At 36.2% G+C, this 25,936-nt stretch overlaps 1 protein-coding gene across 2 annotated transcripts in view; it reads left to right on the plus strand.

Moving 5' to 3' along the window:
• PUDP (pseudouridine 5'-phosphatase) overlaps nt 1–25,936 on the plus strand; it is a 76,587-nt gene that overhangs the window by 36,399 nt on the left and 14,252 nt on the right. For both annotated transcript variants that reach the window (XM_026110838.2, XM_026110839.2), the window contains exon 3: nt 5,702–5,931. In XM_026110838.2, the coding sequence (XP_025966623.1) occupies nt 5,702–5,931 (230 nt within the window). The remainder of the gene's footprint in view (nt 1–5,701; nt 5,932–25,936) is intronic.

Here is a 25,936-nt window from a genome sequence, read left to right on the forward strand (position 1 = left end):
ATAAGCTATTTGAAGAGAGCACAGTTTGGGGGAAAACTAACCATATCATAGCAAGGACATAGGAGATAGTGAAAGTCTTACCTGTGTAATATTTAGACTTTTTTTATATATATATTTCTGCCCACACATGATATGCTACTTCTGCTAAATGCTGCACATTATTTGCATTAAATTCCTTTGAATGAATGCATTTTATTAAAAAAGGGACTTAGGCCACTACTTTATGTTAACAGCTCTTTATTTCCATTAGTTTAATATGGCCTTACTTCAGATGTTTTCAGAATCAGGAAATCTGTATCTGGAATAAAAAGTTAACCTGTATTTAGAATCACATTTCAAAGATAGAACAGGTTAGCATTTTGGGGAAGGAAAATGGACTTGCTTATTCATATAAACGTTTAAGGTGGCTTTTAAATGAGTGATGGATTGATGTTAAAGGAGGAGGTTTACACTCCTCGTATTGCTGTCCAGCTAGAAATCTAACAAGACAGGAGTGCATGCGTTTACATTTTAAAGGCTGCCTTCAAAAATAATAGAACTTCAGCTTTCAATTGACTGACTAGATTCTGGAGAATGGAGCAGAAATCTGTGCAAGGGCACATCTACAGATAGATCATGTTTCCAGATGGATGGGTTAGCTGATACACGTATTTACTAATCTACACACGTTATTAGCAGTAATAATTCCAGTTCCTCCAAGTTGGGCATGTGACTCCACTTGGAAAAAAAATACTTTGCAGATGAGATTGCTGTTTATAGAGATTGTCAAAACAGCTGAGACAGCTGTGAATGCTGTGCTAATATGCAATAAGCAAAATATGTCAGACTTCTTGCATTGTAAGTCATTGTAGAAACTTGTCTATTGGGGACTAATGATGATGAAGAAAGAAAAAAGATCCCTGAACTCAGTGTGTGGGATGAGAGCAAGTTTTCAGAGCCAAAACTTCAGTTTTGTATGTTCACACCTGAAGTCACAGGAAAACAACTATTATTCTAACAGTGTCAATGTATGTGGGAATATTTGGAGATGATGACACAAGTAATAGCAAAAGTGTACCAGGCATGTTTTCTTCTCTCTCATTTATTTTATTAATTGTAGTGAGAAACAATGTCTGAAAGGTTGGCTATGGACTGAAGCTAGAAATAAACATGTTCTATGAATTCTTGTCTTTGGAAAATTTCTCACTTTTTGATTTCATTCTTCGTAAGTGATTGCTCTTAAATCTGTATCTGGAGCCTGCTGATGTTTTAAGCATTTCCTAATTGGTCATTATGAAGTTATTCATTCAGATTAATTCTTGAAAGAAACAAAATATCAATGAGATGTTACTGCTACAGAAGAAAAACTGTTCAGCAGAGTATATATCATTTCTGGCGATTTGTCAAGTGGCTGCTGGCGCCCATATGTGAAGTACTTCTTTCCCGAACCCCACTTCCTTCTTCTTCGTATTGCAAGCATGTTACTATTCTCTTCCTCTGCCCATTGTGCTTTTTTCTTCTGCTTCTTCTTTTTAATGTTTTCTGTCCTGTCATACCTGCTATTCAGGCTAACCTTGGAGGTGGGGAGTATGTTTGGCAATTTCACAGAGGGTCAGATTTTTCTCTGCTATTTTTGTGAGAAATCTTTCTTTTGTCTCGTCTGCCTTCCTCAGGTGTTTCATGCTAAAAATGTCGTAACTCTTATATTCCCTATGAGAGTCCTCTTAAATTGTTTTTTGTCCATAACTGCTTGTGGAGGGTTAAAATAATTTTCAGAATGGGTTATTTTAGTAAAAGGGCAAAAAAACAAAACAAAACAAAAAAAAAATCCCAAAAACCTATAATAAAAATACCCCAAAGGCAGGACTAGGAGAGAAGTTGGGATCAAATTAAAAGAAGTTTTGTACTGATTAGAAAGCGATTGATTCCCTACAGGCCAGCAGCATACAAAGCACTTCTCTGCAGCTCTAGGAGTGCCTAAAGCAATGGGCCTTGCAGTTATCAATGTTATACATATTAAAACCATATTAAATATGTTTGCTTACTTGACTGTTTACAAGTTTTAGTTAATATTTTTTTCAGTTGCAAACTAAAATGTAGGAGGTTTGATTATATTTCTCATGTACAGAAAAGAAGATCAAATGGCTAGAAATTTTTTTTTTGGCATTCCCGTGAGATTAGCTAACTAACAGAGCCTTGCTATTGCCAGCTTCATATGAAGTCATAAATTACGAATTAAAAAAACAAAAACCTCATTAGAATGCATCTTTCATGGTAATCAGACATTTCCCTCCAAGCGTGTTTCAGACTAAACATTGAGCAGTATATTTGTACTGTACATATATAAAAATGTGTTACTAAAATATCTGTGTCATGCAGTCATGTATTCCGTAATTAGCTGCTTGATAAAACTATCATTGTATGACCCTTTTATTTATTGTGGCTTGTAATAACTTGGACTTTAAATTTGTGTTTTAGGATGTTCTTTCCTGGTACAACCTATAACTGATGCAAGTAACCTGTCTGCCTTCTACTTAGCCTTTTCCTCCTCTGGGACGGGAGGCAGAAGTGACTAGATTGGAGCAAGGAGTCTGATTTGCCTGAGGCTGTTGCTTGTAGTCAGTGGAGCAAAAAGAATTAGCTGGACTGGACTTTATTTTTATTTTTTTAAGGAACAGGAGGCCAGAGATAGAAACATAGGAATTCAGGATGCAGGGTCTAAAATTACTTTAAAGTAGCCAGGCATGGAAAGTAGGATAAGGATTCAAGCAGTTGGAAGATGAGAACAAACAATTGAACACCTTATAGAGAAACTGAGATAGAGACTTGAATGAAGTGTATACAAACTTGCATTATATCTGTACTACATGGTGTGATACTGTCTTGACACACAGTTGTGCTGCTTCAGGTACTAAAAGCTAAACTCACTCATTTTTATGAAAAGCAAGGTTCTTCAAGGAACTCCATGCTACTGCAGTTAGACAGCTTTTATCAGACTTAACTAGCATGCTTTAAAAAGTAGCTTAAGTGTTCAGCATAGACAATTTTAGGAATAGTAGCCAAACACTTCAAAACACAAAGGAGGAGCAGAAGCACTGAGAATTTCTGCAAGATACTTAAATCTGTGGTAAGCAACCAAAATGGCAACGAAGGTGCTGGGAATTGAACAATAGGGTAAGAGTGGCTGTGCGAGGGTGCAAGGATTGGTACAGGAAAGCACAGGAACAGAGAGTCACACTACATGGCCAGAAAGAATGAGACTAGAGCTAGGACAGCAAACAGAGGTGGAACTGGGATAAGAATTTGATTAAAGATTTTGGTTCAGAAAGCATTGCACTTATTGGGGAACAGAGAAAAGAATTTATGTATGTTACACACTCCATTCTGGGATTTTTTCTGGGATATTTCCTTTGCTGTCAGCCTAAATCTGTGAAACTTGCTAGCAGTTTGTGTCTTCTCGTTCTTTAATATTATTTGGAATGGAAGAAATCAACTAGCTGCTGTTATTTGCTTTGATACATTAGCTATAATGGTTTCATTTTACATGACAGATTTAAAAATTCTGGGACTGCTGGTGGCTTTGTCAATGGGGTGTCATGCAATGGATTTTGTTTCTTCTAGTCTGAGTTTTGAGAAAACTGCATGCAAAAAGTAAAGAAATATGAAAATAGGGTCATGGTATAATTTTAATTATCCCTTTGTGTGTATTGTGGAATAACATCTTATTTTTCTAAAGGTCTGTTCTGAGATGCTGATCACTATGGTATTTGAGTGTTTTGCAAAAGCAGAATAACCTACTGTTTCAGTACATCTCTAGAGTAATTGAGTATTATACCTATTGTATAGCAGGCAGTGAGATTCAGGAGATTAAAGCTATATACCTTCTCATTGGATATGCTCAATTTGGGACTTGATTTTTCAAGTACTGTGGTTTAGTACACAGTACATGCTCCTATCTACTTTACTGCATTTTGGAAAATTGAATTTAGCAACTTAGAAACTAAGATACATGTGTTTACTTCAAAACATTATTTTAAAACCTGTTACTACTAATCAAAGCAATATAATCACACCAGCACAGCTCTTTCCCAAGGCTAACTTTGCTCCTTTGCTTTATTGTGGAATCTGCATGTACCTTAAGTCATCACATGGGAATTCTGTGGCAGAAGTCATGCTGCTGTGTATATGCGAGTGCAAGGTAAAGAAAAGGGACAAGACAGAACAAAAAACTTAACCCTGGCATCTTTTTAAAACTTGTGACTTAAACTTATGAAACAGTGTAGTTGTCTGTGTCTAATTATGTACGTTATTATGGAGTGTATTATATTGGGAAGAAAAGAGAGGGAATTCTGAGCCCATTGAACCTATTACCAAAATTTACTGCATTTGCTCATGCAGTACTAAGTTTTTGATACCCTAAAGGAGTTTCTGTCAGTCATTACAAGTTGACCTTTTTGTTTTGTGAAATCAACCCATTAAGAAAAGAATCATCTTCACTGTTGTCTGTTTTCTTTTAAATGAGAAGCAGTGAAAAGAAGCAAAATGTATGCAGTGTTAGTTGGTTGTTGCCCACTGACAGCAGTTCCTGAGCAAGTTTAGAAAACCAACACAAAAGTCAATTGGAAGGTTATCTACCTGAAACTGATATCCTGTGTCCAGCACAGTCTGTATTCATGCTAGAGAATAGAACTGAAATGATTTTACAGATATGGAGGGGTGTTCTCCTGTGAACTGGTAAAGAACAGACATCTATTCCCATTCTCCATAAGACCCTGGTGGTGGTTTTGTCTGGGAGACGTATCCTGCATTCAGAGTGCTGCAGTGAAAAAGGATCAAATGCTTTGCATAGGCACGGACAGGATAATGAAGTGAGTTTCCTTCTTACACAGGCTGCTTTGTTTTCATGGTTCCCTGCATTAACCTTCCATAGAAGGTTGGATCAGGTTGAAGGTTTCTAACCGTTAGGTTTTAGGTGTTCATTACCCTGAGTTCATAGCATCAGTAGATGAAAGTCTGGTATTAACAACTGTGGTTGGCAGCTCCCCTTCTCTTCCCAGTGTTACTTTCTGTGGTAATTGCACAAGAGAGAAACTGAGCTCTCTTAGGAACTGCTTTAAGCCGGTTGAATACCTGCTACAGAAATTAAAGCCCATACTTCTCAGTGAGAAGAATATATTTCTTTGATCTTGATTTTTTTTTCTAGCAGAAAAAACCTGCTAGCTTTTCCAGAAAATAGCTTCTAGCAGAATCATAGCTTCATGTATGTGTTTATAAAAGAAAACATTCCCCTATATGCATTTCTCCCACTTATGCAGAGTTTGAAAGGATAGACATGTATGATGTTAGAGACTTTGCTTAATGAGCTTTTGGTGGGTGGACAGATGTGATGATGTTGAACAACACATTTAGGCATATTTTGAGATAAGCATTCTTTGATTCTAGAATAAGTATGTACCTTGAGGAACATTTTTGGTGTGTGTGCATGTGGAATGGGAACACTTTAGATATAGCAAGAATTCTCTTCCACGCTGAAATATGTTGCTATGTTCAGTAAGATGGCATTGTTAAGATACGGCTAAATGTTTTGTAAATAGGCGTAAATATTAATACGTGTGTGTTTAATATATATATAATATTTTTATATATTTATATTGTTATATATAAATTATTATATATATTTTTTAGATATTTATATACATATATAAATATTTTTGTCTTGCAGGGGTTGATAAGCTGATCCGTCATTTACACAAACACAGGATACCCATTGCTGTTGCCACTAGCTCATCCGAGGAGACATTTCAGATGAAAACTGCCAGACACAAAGAGTTCTTTGGTCTTTTTCATCATATTGTGTTGGGAGATGACCCTGAGGTGAAGCATGGCAAGCCGCAGCCTGACGCATTTCTAGTTTGTGCAAAGAGATTTGACCCTCCTGCACCTCCCGAGAAGGTAAGGAGGGAACAAATTAGCTGAAAAGTTATGAATGAACTGTCTGGGTTACATTTGGTTATTTTTTTTAACATAGTAAATATTTAGATTAAGAGTTAATACCAACTTTTAAAAAATCATCAGCCTGTTTTCAAAAATGTTTATATTGCTGAAGCAAGAGATCATTGGAAAGTATCATTTTCCTTCACTATATATAATGTTTGTAATGCAGATTGATCATATTTACTACATGCCACTCTGCAGTAATAGGAAAGTTTAATAATTTCCAGTCTCTACATAAATCTGAAAGCTTTACTTGCCTACTCAGGGTTTAGAAAGAATTATTTAAACATAGATCAGTTTATTTTTCATTAATTTGTGGCTGATTTACCTCTTAAGTGTCTAAACATTAAGATAACTTTTTTTATGGAGAGGGCATATATTTTTTCTAAGCCATCTCTTTGCTCTTGCATTCTAAATCTCTGAGGTAATAATTCTTGTTTTCTGATTTAAAACCTATCAGTTTGAGAAATCTTTCTGAAACAGTAGAGGTGTTTTCTTTCTCTCTCTGATACAGAACTTAAAAAACTTGATTCTGGAATGGAAATCTGTGGAGAGAGTATTGGAACGATAAATTGACAGTTGAAGTAATGTGTTCACTTCTATTTAAATTAAGTTCCCTTTCTCCTTAAAATAGGCACAGGCACTTCTTGCCTGTCTTGAGCGAAGCAGAAGTTCTTTAGTTTTGGAGTTTCATTATTGCATAAAAACACACTACATACAAATTTTCAAGCCACACTTTTAAGTGGATTAGACTGCAATTATTTTTTCCTCAATAGGATTGTCAAGAAAAATAGGTGTACAAATATATCTGGAATAGTTAGCTAAGATCCTTCAGCCTTTCGTACTTCCAGTTCTGATCCCGAGTCTATCTGGTATTTTTGTTGTCTAGGAATCCGAAGTGATACAAGGTTGATGCAGACTGGCATACTATGAACAGCATTAGCCAAACTACTGTTTTTCTCTTGTCCTCTTGTCATTCTTTGTGTATGCATCAACTTTGTCTGGAAACTTGGACATTCAAGGTGAACAGTGAAATGAAGAAACTGTACCATATTTTGCTTATTTATCATCTAAAGTTTATCTAGAGAAAAAGAATATGCATAAATGTTTGTGTGTAAATGGATTATATAAAATCTATGTTGTGATTTGTTTTAACTCTTGAGAAATTATGAAAGCATGCTGTCACATTTCTTTGTCACTACTAGATATTCAGAAAAGATATCCTAAATTTGCATCATCATATTCGTGCAGATGGCTGTTGTGTGGATGTGTTAGATTCTTGTGCAAGTAGGCTTTGTATGATATGTTACGTTGAGGAATCTGAGTAGCCAAGCTGTAAATATCAGCTTAGAGTCTACTAGTTATGAATTTTGATTATGTTAATTCTCAATTTAGAGCAAATATTGGGAGAAAAATGTTTTGGGGGGGAGTGAGAGGGGAGTTGAAAAGAGGGAGCAAGTTTTGTTAAACTATTCATTTGTTTGGTTTTGCTCCATCTGGAAACCAAAGTTTAATGTTGCTATCATATAAATTGTAATGTCTTGCATAACTATATGCCCAGGAAATATAAAACCAGGATATGCAATGTTGTATGGTATGTTTTTGGTGAAACAGGATCACAGAGGTGTTTAATGCATACTTCTCATTTTGATAGATGCATGTCTATAAGATGTTCTATAATTCAGAAAAGGAGAGCAGAAGGCATTGATAATTGATAAGAAGCTGGGTCATATCTGGTATCATATCTAAAGGAGTAAGGAGACAGAATGTCATTTGTGTTGGTGACAGATAAAATATTATTATTTTATGTGAGGGACCTAATAGTAGTATCTAGAGGGACAGCTTTCCCAAAGATCATAGTTTATTTGGCTCTATTTCAGAGAAGTCACAAGGTGATCATTATTTAAAAGGACAAAAATAAAATTAAAAAACCCATAAACCCTGACACTGTGTTGTAAATATTTTTATTTATTCATGGGTAGGTAGCTATAACTGTGTTTACAATGAAAAGATTTGAACGCAGTAGTGCCTATATTACACTCAATGATTTTAAACTTTAAAGGTGTGTTAGATAAACAAAGATTCAGCGTTCACGGTAGTTCTTTTTTTCTTTAACTTTTCCCTGAAGAAGAACAGAGTTAAAGCCGTGGCTGAATGTTTGAACCCATGCTTTTTCATTGCATGAAGTTGAGTTCCCTCAGCTGAGATTCCCCTCAATGCAAATAATTCAGCTGGGGTTTTTTTAGATATTTTTTAGATGTCTAGATTTTTTTTTTTTTTGTAGATGGTCACGTCTGCAGAAGTCACAAATGTCAGAACGTAGGGATTTAACACAAGGACAAAATTGTAAGAGCGACAGAATCAAAGCAGTACAGGCAAAACAATATAAAACATTCATGACCAAACTGCAGTTTAGCGATGGCATGTGCAGTGTTTAGTCCCAAGTGGTAAACTAACAGAGCTACAGATCTGGAGTTCATGCTGAAAATCCATAACATGCAAATTTGCCACAGTATATCAGGATGTACATCAGGATGTACAGGCAATATCTGCATAAGAAGATAATTGGGCTCAACAGGATCAGATTATTAGATCAAAGTATTCGGTATTCAGGCTCATGTAGCTATGCAGGATGTGATTTGGATGTTTTCCTTTCCATTAAGTGTAGTCTGATCCCTGGACTGAACACAAGTGACTGAAAGCTATACAAGGTTCTTTGGACTTCTGTGTCCCCTTTAGGGTTGGAGATCGATTGATATACACCTGGGGAGGACTTCCAGTTTAGCTTCCTGCCAAAGCAGTCAAGTGCACAACAGAACTGCTCTGTGAAACGCACCATTATGTAGCGACTGAGGACTGTCAGGAGGCTTTTTTCAAAACTTCACTACTGCTCCAAACCAAAATATTATGTAGCCGTAGAAGGCCAAATCCAGAACTTGGCAGTAGTGGTATATCAGCCTCTGACTCTTGCTGTAGAGGCATACATCTACAGGGAGGCAGTGCCAAAATCATATAAAAATGGATATGATATCTACTTTAATCATTGGAGGATGTCATAATTGTCTATTGGCGAATTTCTTAAATATTGGCCTTTTGATTTACATCTGGTATCTGGTGAACTAGGAATTTAGTAAGCATAAAGGTGAAACTCATCCCAGTGCAGGAATTTGAAACAAGATACACCCTATAAATTCAGCATAAATTTTATTGTCTTATGATCTATGAGGTTTCATATGAATTTTCAACACTAGTAATATATGCACTGTCATGAGTAATTAATTAAATCAGTCAAGCAATCAAAATGTTATCAGCAGTTTAAATACTAGCAATTTTATCTTAAACTCAAATAATATTAAAAATTTGGCAGGGGAAGTATGTGCGAAATTCTGCTCTTAAATACACAAATGCAACTCTTATCAAAATCAGCTGGAGAAACAATTTGTGGTTGAATATTGTAGAAATTTCCTAATGTAATGTTCAACACATTGTGTTCTTTTTATGTATTTTATTTAGGTAATTGGGGAAAAAAAGTACAAAGAGTATTATTTTTACATATGCTTTGTTATTTTCCTGCCTTTATATGATCATAATTTGGGAAGTTGTTTCATATTTTCATATTAGTTATGAATTAGTTACTTAGTATTTTACTGTATTTCAAATTTTTACAAAGGGAATTCCTCTTCCCTGCTGTGAAATGGATCCTTATAAATGTGCTACAAAGGCAGAATCAGAACTTAAAAAATTGATTACACATCTGTGAAATTTGATAAACTCAGCTATATGTTTCACAGATCTGATCTGTAGAAAAATAAGGAAACAAAAGTGCTTTCACCACATGATATTTCTCTGTTGGATTCTGAATTAAAGGGCTTAAATGATTTTAAAATATGCTTTTGGAATTTATAAATATGATTTTAGAATATTAATCTTTGTTTCTAATGAGCATGTTTTTCATAAAAAAATTGCTTTCTGTATGTGTTTGTGTATGTACATGTATGTAAAGTGTGTATATCAACTGTAACTTTTCAATGCAACCCTGAAGCAATTTTTTGTCATAGTGAGAAAAACATGTTTCTACATGCATTTCAAATACCGTTTTATCTCAGAGAGTTTCAGCCATTCACATGCAAACATTTAAATACATATTTCCAATATACTCATACCAGTATGTACAGGTGAGTTAATTATCTATGTGAGGATCTGGAGGATCAAGGCCTTTCTTTACAGTAGTTTGGGGTTTTTGCCTATAACTTTTCTGTAAAATGAAGGACCTGACTAGTGGTAGACTTTAAAAACAACCAAATGCCATTTATATCCACTGTGTAAAAGAAAATAAGGTTTCAGTAATACAAATGTTCATAATTCTCTTATGAAGAATCAGTCTATTATAACAATTATGATCTATATAATCTCTACTATTATATAAGCTGATCTATGTAATCTATTTACAAAATTTCAAGTGATTTTAAATTATTGCCTTAATTTAAAACTCTTTTTCTGCAGTTTCTTCCATTTCTAATTAATTAATATATCCCTTAGTTGCGAATAATCTCTGTACCAAGTATAGCGAGAGTTCATTAAAAATTTTCAGACTGAATAAGCGACATTAGGATTTACGAGTCTTGATGGACTTTTTGTGTCATTAAAAAAAAGGAAGTTCAAAGATAAATTTTTGGAGACATTTTGCTACAAAAGATGTTGCAAAAGAGTAATAGAAATTCAGAACATTGTGACCAGAGGGTAATATTAGTTTATACGATACAAGGAAAAGATAAAGTGAAGGAGGCTAATTTGGCACTTAATGTGAACATTATTATCGTGAGCTTGCGTAAAACTGGTTGCCAAAACCTGGTTTTTATTTTTAATCCCTCCCATGCAATTTTCTTTGTTTTTCTCCTCTCCTCCCCCTCACAACTTCACTACTTTTAGTATATGTGTCATATGTACTTATTATGGTTTTCAGATAAGCAATTATTTTTAGAGGTGTTTCAGTTATTCTTTATGTATACCTGAAGGCTGAATTTGTCAAGAATACTTTAAATAAGGTACAGAAATCACAAAGGCACGAACCACATTTCTAAGTGGTGCACTGAGCTGAGTTGGAATGCCTATTGTCAAAATCATGTATTTTAGTCATCATAAGTCTGTCCCTTTCTGTTTTGTAAATAAATTGACTTCTAGTCTTTCCTGAATGTTTACAGTCCACAAATTAGACATTTTATTATAGAAATAATAAAAGCAATAAATGGAAAAACACATAGACATTTTTCAACTTGCAGTTCAAACCTATAACAATGGCAGTATTTTCAACCTTGGCTGTAGGCTGTTCTTTGAATAGGAATGCATTACTGATTTTTCCCTAACTGAAACACTCTTCTAAACAGATGTTCATGCTATAAACAATTTTAATGTACCTGTGCTCTGCTATTTTATCTCCTTGAACTCATCCTTTTACCAGTCATTGTAGAATATTGTTAGATATTCACCTTTCCAGTTGGTATAGCCTCGATCGTAATGGTCATATTACACCTGATTTTTAAAATGTTAGGCTGCAATCAGTGGCACACACAAAGCAGAGTTTGTATATAAAGGATAAATCGCTTTCCTTTACATATGTTGTGTTCTGTATATAAGCAAATGCAGAATGTGCTACCACCCGCTTACTGAGTGCAAAGAGGACAATGTTATTCCACAACTCTTCCTAGCTGCCAGAATGTTTTGTGGTAGATTGCAGTGGTTTGGGCGTTCTTTTTTGAAAAAAATTGACTTTCCTGTCTGTACTGATGTAATTGCAGCTCGTTAATGTATTCAAATTAGGCAATTAATGAGTTATAGCCAATAAAGAACTTACTGCATCATCTGAGTTGTTGGTGCCGACTCTTGCATAGCTGGGTGCTTAGTATATTCAATGAAGGCATGGGGCAGCTGGGTTCTGGTCCCTGATGTTTGGAGTAGTTCGGTGGTGGGGGTTTTTTGTTGTTGTTTGGGGATTTTTTTGTTTGTTCACTTTATTTGGTGATTGTTTCGTCACTACTTGCACAGTGCGTGTGTTTTGAGTCACTTATCTGCAAGGTTGCACTACATCAGTATTACCCCTATTCTTGCATCCTATGTGCTTCACAGTGACCAACTTTCAAATAGAGTAGAGAAGACCCTCCCTCGGCAGCAGTGTGTTGTGTGATGGTGAGGGCACTCCTTGTGAGATGGCAGATCTACTGGGTAGCTGATTTAGTGCTACAGATTTCTGCATGAGAAACTGCTACTACTAATACTGCTGTCCATGTGGCATGCTCAGGTTTGTAATGAGAGCCAAGTCCACTCCCTTGACGAGTTTATTTTACGTATGACAGATTTTACTGTTAGTGTGTGAGAGGTGAATGAAGTATGTCACAGTGTTTGTGTGTAGTGCAGTCATTCCATGCAGACATACCTTTTAATGATGAAAGTGAAAAATAGAGGGTATTGACTTAAGATCAGGACATTTTTCCCTTGTCTGCCTTCTAACCAAGATGAGATGCCAAACTCAGCAGAAGACTGCTTTTCTGACTTTAAAGTTTTTTGAGAAACTATTTTTTTCCTTTCTTGAGTGTCCAGCTTTGTCCAATCTGAACAGTTTATGTCTGTTTCTCAGGAACTAAACATCTTTTCCAGATAATCTTTTGTAAAGAATAATTTGCAAGGTAGTCCCAGAGCACTCCTGAAATATCAAGAAAAATAGGCTCCAGAAAGAGCACAGCAGCAATCTGGGATTTTTGTTTTGTTTTTGAAGTTGGCCAGAGGAGAGTGTTGTGCTTATCTTGTCTATTGCATAGAATACTTGCTCAAAAAAGTTGGTTAACCAGCTTTTTGAGTTCTCTTCAACCTGAGGTCAAACTTCCAGTTCTTACGTGTCTCAGAGGACTGTCCTAGTTATCACACACTACATCAGCTGCCTAGTGTTTTCTCAGGAAGGTCCTTGACTAGAACTTTTTTATCTTGTACTTTTCTTGCTCTGAAGTATGGCCGAAGACTTATTTCTAGAAGGCATTTGAGCAAATTGTAATTTGGGTATTTAGTAAGTTTTGCTGGCACAGCACTTGAATTCCTTCTGTTATGGGACAACCTGACATAATAAATAGCATAGCTTTAAAATCTTTTATTCCTGTTGAAGAGAAAGAAGGTACTGATTTCAGATAAACATTGGAGAAATTTAAAAGAATGAATTACTGGCCATTTGTTATATCTTGTGAGCGTGCCCCCAAGAACTGTGAAAAGCATATGTGTATGACATTTAGAAGCCTGAACTAGTAGTGCACAGGCATAGAACTGTTTTTTTTTTCTTTTTTTTTTCTTTCTTTCTTTTTTTTTTTTTTTTTTTTTTAATTAAGCTACCCTATGGCATGATTCTTCTGTACTCTGACAGGAGGTAGCTTAACTATCAAGGTTGTAGGATGAGCTTAGCCTACAAGGTATCAGGGAATATGGTGGTTTACAAGAGAAGTTACTGTGTGTTAGCTTAAAAGGTTTGATTGGTAGGAATAATGCATATGCAATTACTTCTTCCTCATGATTCAGTTGGTCTTCCTTTAAAAAGTTGATAGAAGATCCTCTGTTAAAATTTACTCCTTATTCTAGTCACATGTGTAATATTACTTCTGTAATCTATCAGAAACATACAGTCTTCCAAGTTGTCAGTCAGATACAATGGAATCATCTCACACTCTGTCGTCGTCGTCTTCTTTTTTTTTTTTTTTTTTTTAAATAATCCTCCCACACTGTTTTGTTTTTTTTAAACTGTGCTAATATTGCCCTGGTGGGAATTTATTCAAAGCCTGATGCCTGTTAATCAAAAAAAGCCAATAAACAAAAAAACCTATGTCCAGTTTTCAGTGTTAAAAATCAGAAAAGCGTTGGCTATAACGCTTTACTTACCTGCAAATTTTGGTGTCATGAAAAAAGGCAATTTAACGTAAGTAGGTATTGAACGACGTAGTGTTTTGTGTGTTAAAGCCATCACCTTGAAACACTGCTAGAAGCTTACAGCCGGGGATGTAAAGATCACAGCAGCCTTGTGGAATGCGCGTTTTATGTGATAAAGTGCTGAACAATCTAGTGACCGAATCCTGTACCAGCCTCAGCTTCTAAATAGCCAGAGCCTGCCCCTTATTTGTCTCTCTCAGGCTAGATGCTGAAGTCTATGATTGTGAAGCTCATCTTCCAATTGTGTAAGTGTAGTGAACATGGATATAGGGAGAGGAATGCTAGATGCTTGACCACATCTAGCAGTGGAGAACTTCTGAAGATACACTATAAACATACTCCTTTTCCCTAAATATGTAACAAGCCTTTATTTTATATGTACAAGGTAATTAAAAGAAAGCAACAGTTATAAAGTTTCTTTCAATTACCATGCTCTCAGTTCACAAGGGTTTATTCCCCTCCCCACCCTGAGACATACATGCTCATAGACAGACACACCATGCTGGCAGTGTACATTATATATTTGTGGAAGAAAAATGAGATGTTGCATGGCTTGAAAGTAATTTAGCTCTTAAGTGTTCCAGACATTGCCCTTGTTACTGCAGTGCATGTTTATTTATGGATGTATTTGTCATACGGAGATGAAAAAAAGTCATTCAAACTCTATAGGAAAAATAACCTGGTCAAGGCTTGCTTTCACTTAGTGTACCTGATTGGAAGAAGAAAGGATTATAATTGGTTCTTAGTCTTTGGAGTATCCTATGGGGGTTTGGGGAAAGATTTTTTTTTCTTGCTTGCATTTGTCTTGATAAAGTATCAAGTAGCTGCTAAGGGACGTGATGAAATGTGATGCAGAATAATAAATTATGTTCTGCAGTCTTTGCTTCTATGTGAGGTGAGTGTGTAAGCACAAAGAGACTGGTACACCTCCAAATTCTAAAAACATTGTATACAGTTTAGCAGGTCACTGGAGATGTGTTACGAATTGTTTTAGGGAACGCATTATGGGTATTATCACATATTAATTATGCATGGTAGGTAGCAAAAAAGAGGGGGAAAAATTCTTCCTTTACAATAAATTGCTGAGTTATCTTTTCTTTCTTTCAAGACCTTGAGCCTCTTTTGGAGATGCCAAACAGAGCAATCATTGAATAATTAGGTTTTAATCAACAAGAATTTTCATTAAAATTTTTTTTAATGTCTTCTGGGTTATAGCAAGCACAAATAAATCCTCTTTCAAAAAGATCTAGTGCACTGATCCTCTCTGTATTTCAAGTTTTGTAATCACCCCCGAGCTTGTTGCAACAATGCTTTCTCACAGTTTCAGGACAAAGAGCGAAGACTGAAACAAGGAATTGCATTGTTAGCGGCATTTTTTTGTTGCTTATTTGTAACTTACTATCATAGGGAGACCTCTGGAAACCTTTGAAAGGCTAAATATGTTGTTCTGTTGCACTACAGCTGGGGGCATGGGGGGCGGGGGAAGGTCGTCTGTTTATTTCTTTTTGTTCTTTAAGTTACTGTCTTCCTGTTTGCGGAGATTCAGTAGTAGGTAGTTTTCACAGAGACAGCATTTGAGGCAGGATTCTGTTTATTCTGTTATGCAGAAAAGAATTTGTAGAAGTCTGTGTTTTTTGGCACAGTTGCAGAAAAGCTACATATAAGACCATCAGTTAGCCTTGACAAATTATTTATAGTCTAAACAGGGCAAGGTATTTTGTTCAGGTTGATTGCTGTATTGCACAATAAGTGCACTTATAAGATGATTACAAAACGTACCCTTGCTAATGTAAAGCAATGTGTTTGGGAATTTTCCTTTATCGTTATTTTTGTGATAGACTGGTATTATAAAGATAAAAGACCTTGTAGAACACAGAAAAGTTGAAGAAATGACAGCTTTATCTGCTAAAAAAGCATGCTTAACATTTCCATTCCAGCGTCTCTTTATCTTAGAATAATAGCGTGATTCAAAGCCAAGAAGCAAATGGTTCAAGTTAAGCCTCGGTAAGGCTGAAGTGATTCTGATTTGAAGTAGCAAACACTTCCAAGTAATGGTAGAAATGCTGTCCTCCTATTCTATCAAAGATATCTTTTCTTTCTTGTCACTTAAAATAGTACAGAATATAAAAATTGTTCATGCTCAGATTTGATGTCCATCTTATTCACTACCATCTCTGACAATGGTTAATACCAGACACTTAAGAATCCACTATTAGATAGAGGGGGTTAATTTATCCACTTAAATTCCCTCGTTCTCTTACACAGAAGACTAGTTTTTGACAAAAAAAAGACTTTTAGTATTCAATTCATAATATTTGATTTTTTTTTCTTGATACTGATGACTTCCTGGGATAGTGAGTTGTGTATATATATTGCATATGTTATGAATTTCTCACCTTTTAAATTCCTTGCATTTCAGCTTTTTTATGTTCTGAGTTAGAAAGACAAGAAGTAAGCAATCTGCCACACACTATTCTAAGTTCTTATCACATCCCTTTTTATTTCTTTCTCCATAAGTAAACACTTTCCAAGCTTTTCAGACTCTCACTTTATGAAGCAGTTGCATTTGGGTTTGTTTTTTTTCCCCACAGTCATCCTGATTGTGTTTTGTCAGACCCTTCCTAACAAAAAGAATTTTAAGATAAAATGCAGTTTGTGGCATAGTGTTGCAGATGAGACTGTATTATATATTTCTATGAAGGTATACAATATGAACCGTATTTTTTATTTTCCTGTCTTGTAGCATCTTGTATATTTGTTATTGTCTTTGTACATTAAGTACTGGTTTTCACTGAGCTGTGATGTCTAGTACTTGAACCAAATGTTACAAGATGTACAAGTAATTTATTTTTTCCAGCTAATGTGTATTACTTGCATTTATTGACCATTGTATTTCATTTGCCACTTCACTGCACAGTAAACTACCTGGTCACTTTATGTTTTGTACAGGCATTTGCAGCTAACCTACATAACTTGGTGTCATCAGCAGATCTTATCAAGTATAGATGTAAGGCTTACTAGTCAATAATTCCCTGGGTAACACTAGAATCCTTTTAAAATGCTTCTACAACTACTTTCTAAAACAGTTGCATTTTAATGAGAATTTTTTTTTTAAATTTTTAGTAACTCCTTCACTTCATACTTAAGTTGCTTCAAAGCCTCAGGGCCTTGCTGACTTGTTAAGACTAGCTGCTGAGATTTCATCCATTTCTGAAAATGTCTTCTATTACAGAAAATGCCTTCCTCCATTAGGAAATTGTCTGCTTCCTCCTAAACAGATACCTGGTCACAGTGATCCATTCAGTTGCTGTCTCCAGAACACATTATTGCATCCTGCAGCTCCAGACTAAAGAGTGGAAGCATTAGAGGTTGCAGCCTATTGTCCTGAGCTTCAAAGCTATTACAGACTCAAAATATTACTGAGTCAAAAAAGTGCCATGGGCAAAAAATATAATAGTATGTAATTTATCTTATTGCTTTCTACTAGCAATAATGTGGTTATCTCAAGAGAATGCCAATGAAACCTTTTATTCTACAATTATTTTAGGTTAAATACATTTGCAATTTTAAGATTAGCTACGATATATCCTTTGAAGACTCTGCTTTCAGTTGCAGTTTTTAATTGTTCAGGCATAAAATTTACATTGAAAGATGGGGGTTATCTTCAGCAAAAAAACAGTGTTTGCACTTGGGTTTTTTAACATTTTCCTCAGAAAATAGTTACCTTATCTAATTATACTAATAACTGCTACAACAGTAATCTGATAATTTATAGGGAGCATGTGAGCAGGTGGAGCAGGTATTTGAAAGGGAAGGTGTTTGAATTAGGAAGCCTGGAGTCTCAGAATGCCGTGGGCTAGAAGCCCGGAAGGATACCCTGCCTCTACCATGCTATGACCATTACTAGACCTGGGAATGCTGCTGAATTTCCCAGTTTTTGTGTGCACCCTGCCTGATCACTGGTTCTTTATTCTGTTGCTGTGCATTGCGTACATCATATTGATATGTCAGTGCACGTTAGCCTGTGAAGGGAAAAAAAAAAAAGACAACAAATGTGGTCATATAAGCTGAATGAGAGTCATGTAACCTGGTCTGGTCAATTGGCAGAACAGTATGGTATCCTTAATTGTATAAGATTATAAGAAGTACAGATATAGCTTGTGGAAGCTAATCACTTTTTTTCTGCTGATTGGTGTTCGTTTAATGAACTTCATGACATTTTTTAGTGAACAAGTTTCCAGGTTCTTGTTTTAGAAGACAGGTAAGTATCATCCCTCAATTTTCCGCAGGGTTAAAGAGTTAACAGAGGTCATTTTTGATAGAATTAAGAACTGAATCAGCCAGCTCTGCATTAGCTTTCAGCTGTATTCTCTGCTGCCCTGGTCCAGCAAGGAGCAAAAGTTGTTTAAGCAAGACAAATTTCAGTTAATAGCTCAGCCACAAGAAGGGGAGGAAGAAGAGAATGTACCAGTGATTCCTGAAAGAGTGTTTTTTTTTAAAGAGGCTGCTGAAGAAGGGTGAAGAGTGTGCACATGGAGATTGCACGAGGCACCAGAGGTCAGCACGATATAAGACACACAGCTGAAAGTGGGAGAAGGAGATAAAGAATGCAATTAAGTGAAAGGATAGAAGATGCCTAGGGAGTAGAAGGAAATAAAAGCAAGCCATACAGTAATTGTGGGTAAGATAATATAGGGTCTTGAAGGTGAAAATGAAAAACTTGAATTTGTGCCTGTATTAAAGTAATCTATATAACTTCATTATAAATTATGAAGAGTTAATAGTGCACAGTAGCCCATTTGTTCTTAATGCTTTCCCAACCATTTTTTAGGGAATGTAGATGAAGAGTCAGGAAACAGTAGATTAAGTTAATGATGTATATACTAAAATAATAAAAGCATTTACTTTTTTGAGGCTAAGCATTCTATCTCAAGAGGATTGGTGGATGATGTGACAGGGCTCACATCACAGCAAAAAACTCTTCAAACATTTAGGATGTTACATGTCTAAATTTAAAATCTCATGAAGATAGTGGAAAGAAGAGTCAGCTGCAAATGTATGCTTTGGCATGTCTCTCTCAAAGCAAAGAGGTTTTCTTTAGGAGCACTGATGGAGTTTCATCCTCTATTCCATCTTGCATTAAATAGTAATTCTAAGGCATTTGGGCAATCTACTGTTGTCCTTTTCTCTCTCCAGTCACTTGATTTTTCATATCTTACAATCAGGTGAAGAGCAAGTGTGCTTGAAAGATGATGGTTTACTTTGAATAAACTAATGGAAGACTGTTTTACTGATATTTTGTTTTAAGCCTAATTTTTATGTTGTTTTACAGCTACTCTTTATGACTGTTGACCTAGCCTTAAATTTCCTTAATATGGTTAATATTATGTATATCTATCCTTTTGTTTCTCTGATGCTGTTGTGGCTGATTTTTTTAATAATGCAATATTAATGAAGGATGAATGTAAGTTAAAATATTCAGTAAGTGGGCTATTTAGAAAAGGTGTTCAACATAGTTTCTCACAGAAATTTGGAAACGGAACCATTCTTTGAAGGAACTAGTCCTTCTCACCAGCTTTCAGACCATTTTTAAAAATCTGTGAATCGAGTCCTTAGCTTCCCTCTTTGAGTTGAGTATGTGATCTGGCTTTGTGTAAAGTGATTACTAGTAAGAGCTTTGGGCTCAATATCACTGCAAGGATGGAGAAATCCATCACAGAATGCTGTATTTTAATAAAAGGATTTCAGTTACTCTGCAGTACGAAGACATAATAATACCTGTGACATGCTGTGCTGTATTGCTTCAGGATCAGACTGAACACTGGAACAGCAGCAGCAGCATGGAAAAGAAAGAAAAAATAAGATGTTTGAATTGAGTCTCACCTGTTTTTTTTCTTCTTGTTGATTTCTATATTTAGTGTATGGTGTGCAAGTCCCCAGTCTTATAAAGACCTGTGAAAGAAACTACTTGGATTCCTGGTCCTGCCTGTTAGAAATCAAGCAGCATGTGATACATAAACTTGAACAATATTAGATAAATCATGAGAAAGATCCACCACAGTATGCAGTGACTCATTCTCTAGGATTGCATGTTTCTGTCCCTAAAGAGAAACTAGATGACTAGTTCAAGCTCTGTGGGTATCTTAGTCCTCCTGTTTCAGTCTGTTAATAAATACCTTCCTTTTAAACATTTGTCAGAGCCATTTAAGTTTGCCAGGCTAGTTTCCTTGCAGGTCATAGGGTTTGATCTACAGTATCTTCTCCCATAATTTCTAATGCAGTTCTTTTGAAACAAGTCTTTGCCCTGTTTGGCTTCTGGGAACATCCCCTTGCTGTTACTACTTTCCCTACCGCCTGACTCAGGAAATAGAATGTGCTTACAGTCTAGGCATAGACTAAGAGATCAAAAGATGTCTAAAATTAATATTGATTATATTGTTATAGAATCATCATCTTTTATGGTAGAGCTATGCTAGAAAAATCTTTTAGTTCTTCAAATATTTATTGATTTTTTCCCTTGTGTTGCAGAGATTCCAGGAAATGGAGTGTACAAAAAGGAAAACATTTCCCTTTGGCCTACAGTCAGGCTTTCTTTAGGTATTAATTGATTGAACATACAGTAGATATGAAAGACCATTATCCAGTGTACTGATATTATTCAAGGAGTTATTTTAATGCTTTGAGGGATTGGAAAGTGAAGCAGAGGGATGCTTAAGGTTACTGAATACATTACGTTTTACTCTTCCATAAAAGAGAAGAGACCTCGCAAAGTATCTAGTCCAACCCCCTAATAGCAGGTCAATATTGAATTCAAATCAGGTTGCTCAGGGCTTTGTCTAACCAGGTCTTAAAAATCTCCAAGGATGGAGACTGCATGGTTTCTCTGGGCAGCCAGTTCCAGTGCTTAACTATCCTTTTGTGATTTTTTTTTTTTTCTCTTAAATCTAATCAGAACCTCTCTTGTTTCAGTGTATGGCCATCTTCACATGTTTCTACTGTGCACCTTAGTAAAGAGCCTGACTCCATCTTCTCAGTAACCTCTTCGGGGGTATCGGGCACCTGCTATTAGGTCCTCCTGAAGTCTTCCATCCTCCAGGCTGAACAAACCTAGTTCCCTCAGGATCTCCTCATAAGGCACATGCTCCAGCCCCCAACTTGATGGCCCTCCACTGCACTTGCTGAAGTTCATTAACATCCTTCTTCTGTTTTTTTTCTTTCATAATTCTAACGCATGGTGAATTTTTCAAATATGTTGCCTGCATATTTGAGAAGTGTTAGCAATTAGGATACTAAATAGTAACAGAAATTCATAATCAAGTTTTTTTCTCAGCAGCTATGTTATATACTTAAATTGTGAACCAACTAGCCTTCCACAATTACTTAGATTTCCTTTGAGGAGGAATTTTGTTCTGTGTTTAAAGATTTATAGAGACCTGACACTTGTTTTAGCTTTAACTTATGGTTAGGGAATGGCATAGCTTGGATACGCAAAGTAAACAAGGAACTATAGCCCCTTTCTGCCTCCCCTACCCCTTCCATCAGTCTTGTCCAAATGTGTGTGTGGGGGTGTTTTACATCACCTGCTGGGGCAGAGGTCATCTTCTCCTCAGTATTGTGACCACCTTTAATCTAAACCATTTCTCGTAAGCGTCGGTGTCCCTATTTGAGTTGACATAAGTTATAGATACCAAAGATTTTTTTTTCTTAATAGAGGTAATCACTATGAAAATCTCTTTTAACTTTATGCTTTTCATATCTTAAAAAATGTGTATAGGTTCACGAATACTTCTTCCTTTCTGTTTCTGTGTCACTTAGGATTTCTTTAAGTCTAACACGCTTTCCTTTCTGTTTCAAGGAGAAAAAAGGGACAGACTATTTAAGGAGCTTCTGGGTTTTCTGTTTACAGAGCAATAAATGTTTTGGAATGAACTGCAATTGTATGTGTTGTAAAATTGCTTTTGTTTGACAGGTTAATAAATCTCAATCGATGGTCTGAATGACTAGAGATATTAAAAGCTGGTGCTGCCTTACAAACCAAAACAAAATAACCCACCTTCTTGTATTTCTTTATAAACACAGCATAGGGCTCATTACTATTCCACTTGAGTGTCTCTCTCATTTTATTTGCAAATGCCTTTATTTATGGATCTTTTGCAGAGGGTTTTTTTTTTTGGTGGAGAGTACAAACAAAAATCACCTTAATTGACAAAAAGCTAAAAATACTTTGATTCTTCAACAAGTGCACATGTTCATGCTGCAGACAGTGAAGTGCCAAACCTTCTGCTGAGTTCATAAGTTTTTGCTAGTACCAATTAGCTTATGAGGTTTTGAGAGCTTAAATCTGCCACTTTCAGGTTTTCACCTGTGCTGATCTTGTGCATGTGTGTGTTCTGTCACTTTCATGCACCAGTGGGCAAAACAGGTCTGCCTTATATTCCAACTGGAACAGCAAGGTTGACTAGGATTTCTTTAGAAAAAGGGCTCAGGAAGCAACATTGTAGAAGTATTTAGAGCTTGGCTACTGACACAGTCATCGGTTAGAAGGTGTGGAAAATTACTTGGGTCCAAAGTAATTCTTCCAGTTCCTCAGTTAGTTGTTCAGAAATAGATTTTAATAGACTACAGAAGGGCACTTGGAACAACAAAATCGAAAGCAGAAATCTGTCTAGTTTTTCCTGAATGCCCTCTTCAGTTTCAGCAACAGTTTCTAGTGTGGAAGCATTTGGAGAAAGAAACAGGCAACTGGTACAAATGTAACTATACTTTGTCTGATACACTATACTTTGTAAATTACCTAAATTCAGTCATGTTGGAGATATGTTAGCATGAATCAGCACTGTTACACAGAAATATGGAATGTGAATTACTACTTATTTTGTTGAATTTGTTAGGAAATTTGGCAGGGAGCTCACCCATTTTTCGACTGTGAATCAGGCAGGCAAAATGTCACTGCGTATGTTTGAATTACATTGAACATTTAATGACAATGAAAACTTACCGATACTGGGAGTATTAGATAACGTAGAGCTTAAGATTTTGCATTCTATTTCTAAGTTTTGTTTACTAATGCCCTCCGAACAATGCTGGATGCTGTCTTGCTCGTACTAAACTGAAGAACAGCATTTTTAGTTCCTGCCAGATCCCCATCACCTTGGGGTTTCATTTCAGTCCTTACGAAGTATCATAGAAGCCTTTTTCTCCCCAGCCCTTCCTGAATTACTATTTCTATTGCCATTTTATTGCATTTGTTGTTAGATATAGAAGACATTTTCATATATACATTCAGTGTATAGCATAAAATGTGTGTACCTTGTATATACAAATGTGTATACCTTGTATATACAAGTGTGTGTTTTTAGGCAACTCCTTAACCCGATAGCCGAACAAAGGTGAGGCTGCTACAGCTCTGTGGCCCCAGGTCCAACTGGTAGTGAGGCTGAGCATGTACTCCCAGTAGTCACACAAGGAAACACACATTTACAATATAGGCACATACACATGGCCAGCCACACAGAACAGCACAAACAGCAAGCACAACAGCACGTCAACACAAACAGCACCTGTGGCCTCATCCTGTTCCCCTATCTGGTTGATGAGGATGAAGGTCTGTTAGTGTGAAACGTATACATAAATGCAATGTGGATCCCGCCAGTAACTGGGCTTAGACACTCAGTGCGGCACCTGGGGAGCCTCTCTGCAGTGCAGAGCAAGGGGTCACCCCTGGTCCCTGGTGTTGGGGGCTCCTGTGATGCCCTGGGAGGGGCCAGGACAAGGGGCTCTGCTGTTGAGCCTTCATGGACTGTTGTCTTTCCTGTGATGGGCCTAGGAGTAGCCAAGGCCAGGTGTTGTTTGGGTTCCTCATTCTGCCGTTGTCTCTCTGTGCTCCTTTGCATGTGTGGAGATGAGCTTTTCATCACATAGCCTAACGTCACGTGTGTGTACATGTGTATGCATATATATTTCTACCTATGAAAATGTGTATATCTCTCTCTGTAGAAACAATTTTGACTGCTAAAGTTCCATAAATCATTTTTGGGCTTACTGTTAGTAACATTATTTTTCATAACCATAAAAGATTTGAAAGGAAAGCTTTTCATTAATTAAAAACTGTCCACCCAAGTTCTGCATCTTCTCTACAACAAGGTGGTTAGGAAGGCACCCAAAGCAAAGCAAACTCTTTTGGAGGTTAAGGAAAGCAGGAAATAACACTGGAATGAAGAAGGCCTTGGTTGACACTCTGCAATATGTGGATTTGGAAGGGGAAACTGGCACTGCTGAACACAACAAGCACATCTCGTTGAGAAAAGCAGTTAGTGTCATGAGCCAAGTTTTTGCTCTCCTTCTATGTATAAGATCCTGGAAATCTAAAGGAACTCAAAGTGATAGAAATGTCACTTGATTCTAAAAGATTCTCTTTGATTCTTTTGGTAACAGAGTTAAAACTTTACCTAGCTGAGGTTATCAGAAATATAATTCTAGAAAGAATAATTGTTTCTTTGTGGTTTTAATACATTATTTCTTTATATTCCATAAAACTCTTACTCCTTTACTTGTCATTGAGGTGACTGTTCTGTAATAGAGTTAAAGTGTTTTAGTTGCAGGTGCAGGGTCAACAGAGAAGATAGAAGTTTTAGTGCCATTTCTCACATTGTTTTCCTTGCTAAGATAAGAGCTTACAAACCTTTGAAGAATACAAGAGAAGATATGTTTAGCTATACCTTCAAGACCTGCAGACCAGAAACATATATCCCCAAGATAATCTTAATGTATGTAACAGAAATTTCAGTCCTCACTCTTTAGGTATTATATTTGTTATCTGATTTATAAATTTTCTCTAATCAGTAATTAACCTTACCTGCATCTTATTAGAATAGTTCAAACAAATCAGCAAAGTTTTTTAAATATGATAGAAAACACTACCACTTCTAGTCAGAAGCAATTGGAAGAAAATCACTTGATGTATCATGTATACTGAGTCATGATGTGTTTGAGATTTTCTTTTACTTTTCTACCTGACAGCCTGTCCTCCTTTTTTTTTGTAGTCACAGCATTTTTTTTTTTAGTAGCCAAAACATTTCTTTGACTGGATTGTGTGGCAGTGATACTTTGTCACCTTGACGTACCTGCTGCAGTCTGGTTTCCCCTGGGAATCCTTATATTCTGTCTGGGAGCTGAAGCTTCCAAGTTATCAGCAAAATGCTGCTCATACCACTCAGCTACCTGTCAGTTTATCCAGATTCTTGGCAATACCTGTGGCAGTGTCTATTTCAGGACTGATCATGTTGCTGTAATAGAGGTTGTTCCTTTCAGTTCATGTGTCATGATGGTTAGAATGGTGTAAAATCACTGTTTGCAGTATGCCACTGTAGTCATGGTAGTATATAAATGGACATAATTTGATTTTTAAAAGGAAAAAGGGGAGTTGGCAAGGCTTTGGAGAAAATACTTGGCTTTTCCCCCCAAACAAATGCATGTTGTAATCATGTAAACCCTCATTAAGCTGCATACTTAAAGTCAACTGCAACTTGATGTAAGTTGCAATTGACTTAAGTAATTTTATTCATATATTTAGAGTTAGGCTGACACACAAGAATTTGTAGGGAAGTGAATTTGCTGTTGACCTAACTGAAGAAATGCAATGTGCTTATATGGGCATTGGGGTGATTGAGCCACTTCCTAATGGAACAGTTTATCCCCTCATCATAGGTTCTGTAATGGCAACTTAGCAATATATTTAGTCTTTATTTTTGCGCATTTGTCATTGTAACCTTTAAATGTAGGAAGTTCTATTACAGTGCTGTCTGTCTCCACACCACTGAGTGTGGCTGCACACTTTTTGAACAGAGAAGTACAGCAAATCAATCCTATACTCTTGAGAAACATATTCATGATAACTGTTACACTTTATTTTATTTTATTTTCCCCAAAGAAAACATTTTACTGTAAGTTCAGTGTCCCTGAATGATCTGAAGACGTTTCCTTTTCTTTTTCTTACCACCTGTAC

The sequence above is a fragment of the Dromaius novaehollandiae genome, chromosome 1 (assembly GCF_036370855.1).
Source record: "Dromaius novaehollandiae isolate bDroNov1 chromosome 1, bDroNov1.hap1, whole genome shotgun sequence".
In the NCBI taxonomy this organism is placed as follows: Eukaryota; Metazoa; Chordata; class Aves; order Casuariiformes; family Dromaiidae; genus Dromaius; species Dromaius novaehollandiae.